The following is an 8,878-nucleotide window of genomic DNA, read 5'->3' on the forward strand; positions in this document are numbered from 1 at the left end:
TGCAGTCACCTGCTTTGGCAGGAGTTGATCCCGGTGGGAGCCTGAACGACCCTCTCCTGGCCTCAGGAGCCGGCGGAGCTGGAGCGAAGTGACCCCGGGGACGGATGCTGAGGGGGAGCCCAGCCTGTCCCCGCTGCTCCGCAGGACCCTCCCCTCCCTGCCCCTTTCCAGTCCGCCTCCAGGTCTACCCGGGGTCACTTCGGCCGGACGCTTACCTCCGCCGCCCACGCCTGCCCCCGCAAACCGGCGTGGAAAGGCGGGGAGCGGCTCCCCGTTTCCCCGGGGTCTCCGAAGCAGAGACCCGCTCAGTGAGGGGGGGCACGGGACACCCCCACGCCGCTGCACATGCAACGCGTGTCCGTGGATGCCCTCCACCCCGATAGCCAGCCGGGCTGCGGGCGGCTTTTCCCCGGGAGGCGGGAGGGGGGCGGCGCGTCCCCGCAGGCTCCGTGGGGGGCTGAGCCCTGCGGGGTGCCGGGGGTTCCGGCTGAGCTGCGGGCCCGACCCCTCGCTTTGCCTTTTGCAAGCACAGTCGTCCCTTCGGACGATGATTTCAGCAACCCGAGATGTGCGGAAGGAGGAGACTCCCTTCGCCTCAGCCACCCTCACGGGTGCGCGGTGGGACAAGTGCCGCCGGCCTAAACGTTAAGGCCGGATCTGCTGGTTGCAGCCCCCCCTGAGAGGGCCAGCCCGGGGCGGGGGCCGCCCACGGAAGGGGACACACACACCCGCCCCCCCCCGGCTTTAGGCACCGTGATAACGGCACCGCGCCTCGTACCTTCCCGTACACCCAAAACCCGGGGGGGGCTCCAGGTGCCGTAAAGCCTAGGCAAGGGTAGGGGTGCCCCGCAAGACCGAATCACCCCTCCGTGAGGGGCCCGCTCCGGAGCTGTCCCGCAGCCGTGACCGCCAGGTCCCCCAGGAGCACCCTGCCCCTCTCCCCGGACCCCTCCTCCCTGCCCCGGGAAAACACCCGCCACCCCCTCCGCGCCTCCCCCCGCCCCGCGTCCCCCCTAACCGGAGAGGACCCCCGAGGCCGCGGGAGGTGAGCGGGTCCGCCTGCGCCTCCCGGGGGGCAGCACCCGGTTTTCCCCGCCCGTTTCTGTTACCCCCAGGGGCGTTACAACCCCCCTTCGCCCCGGCACCCCTCGGGTGCCCACCAACGAGCGGGCTCCGCTTTCAAGGCTCGGCTTGGCAGAGTCTGCGGAGCAGCTAATACCATAACAACCCGGCTTTGATCAATCCGAACTAATTACCCCTCTTAATTAAAGTCTTTAGCGGTTGTTTCAGTGTTTTGGCAGGGAAGCGGCGGAGGTTCGCCGTTAGCGCCCGCGCCGCTCTCCGCGCCCGGCCCGGGGCCGCCGTCACGCGTGTGCAAATATTTATTTCCACCAGGTCAACGAATTCTCTTTTTTTTTTTTTTCTCCACGTGCAAGAATCAAACCGAAATTTAAATCCGTACATAGCGAACCACCTCTGTCCATATAGATACGATATTCAGGGGGAAGAGGGAGAGGAGGAAACCAAGAACGGGGGGGGGGGGGTAACCAGCAGGCAGCGGAGGCAGGGCAGGATCAACACAATGGGAATATATATACATCGAAATAATTAAGTGGTGCAGCGTTCCCGGCTGGGGTAATACAGATCCCAAATAAATACCGCAGAAATTGGCTTGGCGCTTTTTCTTTTTTTTTTTTTCTTTTTTTTTTTTTAAACCATCTCTCCACCTGAGATGCAATGACAACAACAAAAAGAAGTCTTTAAAAACCACAAAAATAATTAAAAAAAAAAAAAGAGGAAACAAGCAGTCCCATAAACGTTAGTGCCGATATAGAGCATAATAATACACAAAACGGCTTAACAGGTGCATGCAAAGAGGCGGGCGGCGGCGGCGGGAGCTGCCCCTCAGGGCTGGAGCGGCGGCGGGCCCTGCAGCAGCGGCCCTGGGGCGGGGGGCGGCTGGTCGGGCCCCCCCAGCTCGGCGGGGGGCCGGGGCAGTCCCAGGGCGCTGTCGTGCAGCTTGCGGACGTGCTTTTTGAGGTCAAAGTTCCTGCAGAAGCCTTTGCCGCAGGTGGGGCAGGTGAAGGGCTTCTTGTCGTTGTGGGTGTGCATGTGGAAGGTCAGGTTGTACACCTGGTGGAAAGCCTTGTTGCAGATATTGCACTTGAACTGCTTCTCCCCGCTGTGAGTCAGCTTGTGGTTTTTGTAATTGCCTGGGAACGAGACGGGAAGGGCAAAGGGACCCGGGGCTGAGAACTGGACGCTGCAAAGAGGAGAATGACCAAAAAAAAAAAAAAAAAAAAAAAAAAAAGCCGAAAACAACAAAACCCTGTCCCGCCCGCCGACCTCCATGCAAACCCCCGCCTTCTCCCCATCCTCCCCGCGGCTGTTCCTCTGACGGACGACGGGAAGGGAGCCATCGAATAAACAAACAAATAAACAAACAAAAAAATCATATCAACTGCAGAAATACCCCCCCCCCCCCGGCTTTTGCTATCCCAGCAACACGGGGAGAAAAACCAGCCAAACTCCTGCGGTCGGAAGGGAAAAAAGGGCTGCGAACTCGTTTGCCGCAGCGCGCTGGGCGTTGCAGGGCGCGGAGATGGGCGCTGCGGGCGGGAAGGCGGCCCCCGCGCCCCCCGAGCGGCCGCCCTGCCCCACTGCGCGGGCCCTGCCACGGGAAGCGTGTCGGGGCTGGCCAGACTTAAAATTAACCTAAATCACTAATAACAGAAATTAAAACCAAAATCATCTTTCCCGCCCCATCGCAAATTGTCCCGACGCTTGACCTCGCCTCGGGGGGCCCCGGGCAAGGGAGGGGGCGCTGGAGACCGGTACCTTTCTGGTGAAATCCTTTGCCACAAAATTCACAGACAAAAGGTTTGTAGCCGGCGTGTATTCGCGTGTGCGTGTTCAGGGTCGAGCTCCGGTTAAAGGCTTTGCCGCACTGGTTGCACTTGTGTGGCTTTTCCTGGAGGGAAGAAACGCCGGGTCACGGCTTGGTTTGCAGGGGGGTTTTGTGCTGGTTTGCAGGGTTTGGGTGTTAGCTGATGGCTCGCCATCGCCTCGCCCCGCTGCCAGCCCGGGGCACCCCGCGGTACCCCACCGCGCGTGGGGCAAACGAAATCCCCCAGCGGTTCGGGCTCAGCCGCCCCCCGCGCCGCGGCCGGACAGCGCCGGGCTCCCCAAAAAGCGTGAGCGAAGGGGTCTCGGGGAAGGAGGGAGGGAGGGCTGGAGGCTCACCTGGGTGTGGATGATCTTGTGCCGGCAGAGCGTGCTCGCCTGTCTGAAGCCCTTCCCGCAAACTTTGCAAACAAAGGGTCTGGCTCCCGTGTGCACCGGCATATGGCGAGTTAAGTTATAATGTGCATTAAATACCTTGAGAGTGAAATCAGACCGAAAAAATAAAAAAAAATGCGATTAGAAGGCGAGAGCGCCGAGGGGAAGCCGTCGTTTAAAAATAAAGCAAGCAAGCGCCCGACAAACCGGCGGACAGACGGACGGGGGTAGGAGGCTGGGGAAGCAGGGGGAAGGGAGGCGGGCTGCCGCTCTACTTGCCTTTCCACAAACTTCACACGTGAAAACTTTGGGCTTGCTGCTCGGGGAGCCGCGGCTGAACTCCGAGGTCTTGTAGGCGATTTTTTCCGAGAGGATCTGAGCGCTTTCTTTCATGTAATGCTGGAGCTGAGCCTGCGACAAGTCCTTGAAGGCTACCCCCGCCGGGTACTTGTCCACGGCCGGCAGCACCAGCTTGTTCCGCTCCGCCAGGTAAGCCTTGGGCTGGGGGTGCAGGGGGGAGCTGAGGAAATAAGAAGCCACCGGGTGGATGTTGACACTGGAGGACGGGTGACAAGGGCTGTCGCCTCGGTTGAAATAGCACAGGGCTCCCATGGCGTGGAAGGAGGAGTGATTGACCACTCGGGGTCTTACCAGTTTGTACTGCTGCAAGGGCAGGGCATCGCGGGGGAAATCTCCTTTCAAGCTCAGGGCACAGTTCAAGAGATCGCCGCAGCTAAAGGAGGGCGAGGAAGAAGAGTCTAAATGAGCCTTCCTGGGTTCCGCTCCGGCCACCGCCGCTTTGGGCAGGGGGTCGTACGCCACCGGGACAAAGGGGATCATGCAGGGGATGGAGGAATTGAGGTGCAGCGGGTGCTTGGGGTCGCCTTTGGCCACCGAGCCGTGGAGGAGCTGCGGGACGGGGATGGAGCGGGGCTCTGGCGTCCGCGCCATGATGCGCTCAATGGAGAAGGCGAGGGGCTTGGGCGTGCTGATCATGTTGCTCCTGGCAGACAGGCTTTCTCTGGCCGGAGGAGTCGCTAGGATTTTGGTCGCCGTGTGGTGGCCACTATTGTCCATGGCTGGGTTGCATTTGTTCGCCCGGTTTGAGCCGCTTTGGTAGACGCCTCTTTTTTTTTTTTTTTTTTTTTTTTTTCTTTCTTTCTCCTTTCCTCTCTCTCCTCTCCCCTGTCTCTCTCTTTCACTCTCTCTGCCCCTTTTCTTGTCACTGATCTGCAAGGAGGGAGACCAGCGTCGCCGCCGCCACCATCCCCAGAGCCTCCGCCGGCGGAACCAGCCGTCTCAGTCCAGTGGACTCATGCCAGACCATCACAGTTTACTTTGGCGCACCAATGACTCGGGACAATCGCTACTTATTTCTATCAATAGAAACTGTTGTGTCAATAACGCAGCCAAGATCTCGCCAATCGTTAACTTCCAAGAGGAGAAGGTAAACTAGATAATTGCTCAATTCGCTTCCAACAGTCAACAGGAAAAGTTTCCCCCCCTCCCCAGTAAGCGGCTACTTTTCATTGGCGCCAGCGCCTCCCCCGCCCAGGGAAGGAGGTGTCTCTCCCTCCTTCTTGCCTCTCTCCCCTCTCCCTCCCTCCTCTTTTTTTTTTTTTTTTTTATTATTATTATTTGCAATCTGCTTAACCAGGCTTTAGAGGCCAAGCAAATCCGAGATCAATTTTCTTGTTTGGCTTTAAGTGACATCATCTAAAATCATTGTCCAAGTGCTAAATAGGGATGTGAAACCCAATTCAAGGGCAAGCGCCAGGGTATTTGTCAAACGAGGTGCTGCAGAAGGAGCGGCTGGAGGGGAAGCTGTTTTTTCCCTTGCCACTTTCCAGCCCGAGCTCTCTTTGTGCGTGGAGGTGGGGGTGTGTGTGTCTGAGGGAGGGAGGGAGATGGCTGCTTTTGCTCCTGGGACTGCTCCTGGCCTGCTCACTGCTTTAAAGAACGAGGTCAGGTGGCGGTGAGCTTTTGGAAAACACAGTAAACAAATGAGCGGGGAACTTGTGACAAGCAGACGGCGGGAGCGACGCGCGGGGATGCAGGAGCTGCCCGGGCCAAACCCAACGAGTGCTTGTGAGCACAGGGATGAATCCAGCCCTGGGGCTGGGGAAGAGAAGGAAAAGGAGGTAGGAAGAGGGAGTGCCTTTTAAATCTGAAGCACTATTTAGATCGTATATAAAGTAACCTGCACATACACTAGGTATAGCTTCTCTGTCCTTAAATAACACACGCACAACACAAATACCGAACACTCAGGGTCGGTATAGATACACGACGGAATATACAGCAGACACGCTGCTTATGGGTATATAAAGTAGGTGTATATATAGGTGTAACAGGTGCGCTCCCCGCGGATTTAAGCGAAGCTTGGCGGAACCTGGTCCAGACAGGTGGCTCCAAGGCCCCGCGTGTCTGTACTTACAGCGAAGTGGGAGGTCGGGGAGAGGAGAAGGGCAGCAGTGGATGAGGGCCTTTCTGTGTGCACCCCCTGTCCCACCACCCCACAGCTCGGGGGCAGAACAAGCACCCCTTCCTCCCACCGGCCTGGGGTTCCCTTGGCTGGTGACTGAGAGGCCGCTACCGAAATCCTCGGGAGCAGCCGAGGGTCCCCCCACCCCCGGCAGCGGGCGGCCGGCGGGGCACGGCGGGGAAGGGCCCGTCGCTTTCCCCGGCGGAGGGGCCCACGGGGGACGCTCCGCGCCCGCGGCCCGGCACTGCCCTTCTCCGGGGGAGGGAGGAAGGACGTCCCGGGTCTTGCTAGTGGAGAGCAGCCTCCGGCGAGGCGGGGGGGCCCAGACCCCGCTGCTCGGGCACCGGCCGGGGAGCCTGCAAAAGGCTGTCTCCCCGCAGCCGCCTGGCCCGGGACAACCCGCCTGCGGGGAGGCGGGAGCAGCGACGACGGGCTGGGGTCCCGAGGAGGGTTGGGGGATTGGGGGATGCAGGGGTGCAGGGAAGCATCCTTGCCCTCGGCGCTGTGGCCGGGCCGATGCCGCCCTGAGTCACCGTGGCCCCGTTTGCGAAGGACAAGGCATGAAAGTCCCTCCGCAGCTTCGGGAGCTGCCGTGCGAGCACGGGGGAGCTGCGGGGGGACGGAGGAAGGGGTGCCCCGCCGTCCCCGGGACAGGCTGTCCGGCGGTGGGCCGTGGCCCGGGCACCCCTGGCCGCGGGGGACGCCCTCCGCACGCCCCGCACGCCCCCCGTGTCCATCCACCACGATGGGCGGCGGTGTGAAGCCCCTAATTGCTGCCCCGAAGCGGGTTGCTAGAGCCTCCCGCTGCTCTTACCTGCTGCTTCCCGCACCGGCACCGCCAGCCCGGCTGTCACCGACCGGGGGGGAGGCGGCGGGGTCCCGGGGGGAGGCGGCGGGGTCCCGGGGTGGCCGGAGCCCTAACACCCCCCCTTTCCCCGCGCCGTGCTCCCCGCTTCTCCTCGGTGTCGGTGTCTCTCGCTTATTTTGTGTCTGCCGGAGGAGAGTTTCCTCCTTCAGAGCAATTTACATTTAATTCAATCTCGGCAAATTTCCTCTTGATTGGTGCTGAAGAAGGGAATTATTGTTGAGTGGGTTTTAGAGGCTTCAAATCCCATATACTTAATATGTTAACAGCTTGCTCTTAACTGGTCTTTTTGGGATTGACTTTTTGACATGTGTTTGAAAGTAAAATATGTAGTGTCATTTGAGCAGGGTAAATATCCCAAAGCAGCAATTACAGCCCTGCCATTACGATTATACTGGCCTCCTCAATACCGAGATACACTCCTGAGGAAGCGGGAGCTTTAGTATTCGTTACTTCTTTGCGGATACGCCTCCCTTTCTTTCCGTTCCGCACACGGAAACTTATGTTCGTGTCTAATTATTAAATGGCGATCTAAAGGTCATATTTTTAATTTTTTAAAAAAATTTTATTGTTTTGGGGAATTCCTTCTGTTCCGCCTCAGAGACGGACCCTTGCTGGAGTTGCCCGCTAGACTTAGTAAGATCAATGTCGAGATATATATATTTTTTAAGTCCTGTCCTGCGCTTTGCCCTGAGCTCGGACCGCGTCTTTTTAACGACGTTGCAGAGCTGCCGAGCTGCAAATATCCTGCAGTCCTGCCGCTGCGGGCAGGGTTTTTGCGTTTGGGTTTTTTTTGTGTGTGTTTTTCTCCCCCCCCCCCCGAGGCAGAGACATTTACGGCCTCCGAGGGTGGCGAACAGCAATCTCTTGGCCGGTTACTTTTTGGAGGCGGCACTGGGGGCTGCCGGCTGGGTGCCGGCCCCTCTCCCGAGGTCCCGAGTGCCGGCCGAGAGGGCCGGCGGGGGAAGGAGCGGGCCCGCCGGCCTCCCGGCGTTACAAACCCTCGGAGGAATTAAGGGCAAAAGTTTTGCTTCGAGTTGATTTCGTGTTCTGCCCGGGAAAGCTGCTGTTCTCTTTTTCCCCGTAATCGGTTTTGCGTTTCATTCGCTCCTAAGCTATGTTCTTGATATTGCTCACTTGCGTTATTATCATAACGTATCTCCGCATGCACTCAAAAATCCGAGTCACCGGCGAATTCATCTCGTCGTCAGGATTACTCCAATCCGATCCCAGAGGCGATTAGAGGGAGGTAAAATACCGCCCGAAGCCTAATCTTTAATTTCTTCCTCTTTAATAAAATGAATAATTCCGTTGCGTTTTTAAGTAAAAAATGAATTGAAAAGGATAATCACTCCGCTAACCTTCTGCTGCGCGTATTAATCTTTTCCTGGAAGTGTTTTAGCGCAGCCCTCCCGCTCCGTGCGCTCCGAGCCTGCCCCCCACGCGTGGGGAAGGGGCCGGGCCCCGGGGCCGTTCGGCTGGGCCAGTTTAGTGTGGAAGGAGCCGGGAGGTCGCGGAAAACACTTCTGGCCGCGGCCCCGGCCGACCCGACGGCGCCCGGTCAGAGCCTGGTCGCGGCTGTGGTTATTATAAGAACCGGTATGAAGAGTGCCGACATCGGGATGGGGTAAAGCCGGGGTTTGCTCTCCCTAAACGCCCCTCCGAGCCGCCCCTCCGAGCCCCCAGAGCCGGCGGCTTGAGAAGAGGCGAGGCACCCCCGGCACGGGACTAAAGCTCCCGCCGCCCCGTGCGCTGCCCCCGGCTTGCTAAAACTCGGAATTAGCGCCTGGCTGCTGGGCTCGCCGCTGTTTCCCACTCAGGGCTTGTTTTTCACCTGAAGGGAACTCGAAATATAAACGGGGGGGGGGGGGGGGGGAAGAGTAAACGCGGGGAGGGAGGGGGGGTTAAGGGGGAGCAGACCCAGGATTACCAGGATGGTGGGCCAGCCGCGGTCCCCGTTTATCAGCCGTCCTTTTCGGTGGGAACCTGCGGGCTCTTGGGCTTTGCCGGGTTGGTTTAAGTTGTAACACTTCGGCGTTTTCTCCACTGACATTTTCTTCGGGGGAAATCTCTCTCTATATGTGCATATACCTCCCGAGACTACGTATAGTCTCCCCATACAGTGAGTGCGTGTTGGCATCCCTCTAGATCTGTTCCTCCGCAAGGAAAAGAATAAAATATTGCTATTTTTAAGCGAATCCATCACAAAGGAAAAAGAGTTGACACCGACCCGCCAAACACAAGTGTTG

General features: G+C 58.8%; 1 protein-coding gene across 2 annotated transcripts; it reads right to left on the reverse strand.

The window, feature by feature from the left end:
• Window positions 1-1,293: 1,293 nt before the first annotated feature.
• Window positions 1,294-5,144, reverse strand: FEZF1 (FEZ family zinc finger 1). 2 transcript variants are annotated; one of them, XM_075083334.1, is made up of 5 exons: window positions 3,931-5,144; window positions 3,559-3,780; window positions 3,244-3,378; window positions 2,839-2,971; window positions 1,294-2,213 (listed from the first exon to the last, which is right to left on the reverse strand). In XM_075083334.1, exons 1-5 carry the CDS (start codon window positions 4,354-4,356, stop codon window positions 1,906-1,908), a joined length of 1,224 nt encoding a protein of 407 aa, XP_074939435.1. In that variant the 5' UTR covers window positions 4,357-5,144; the 3' UTR covers window positions 1,294-1,905. The 2 variants fall into 2 exon arrangements, with proteins under 2 accessions (XP_074939435.1, XP_074939354.1); XM_075083253.1 differs by having other exon boundaries at window positions 3,559-5,144.
• Between the last annotated feature and the right edge of the window lie 3,734 nt (window positions 5,145-8,878).

This window comes from Phalacrocorax aristotelis, chromosome 1, assembly GCF_949628215.1.
Source record: "Phalacrocorax aristotelis chromosome 1, bGulAri2.1, whole genome shotgun sequence".
In the NCBI taxonomy this organism is placed as follows: Eukaryota; Metazoa; Chordata; class Aves; order Suliformes; family Phalacrocoracidae; genus Phalacrocorax; species Phalacrocorax aristotelis.

Bases quoted from the DNA above. Each gene is read 5' to 3' on its own strand.
- FEZF1 (XM_075083253.1), bottom strand. From the start codon at position 4,356: ATGGACAATAGTGGCCACCACACGGCGACCAAAATCCTAGCGACTCCT. The intron at 3,379-3,558 runs GCAAGTAGAGCG...TTCACTCTCAAG, and splicing joins CGTGTGAAGTTTGTGGAAAG to GTATTTAATGCACATTATAA. The intron at 2,972-3,243 runs GTGAGCCTCCAG...TCTTCCCTCCAG, and splicing joins ACAAGATCATCCACACCCAG to GAAAAGCCACACAAGTGCAA.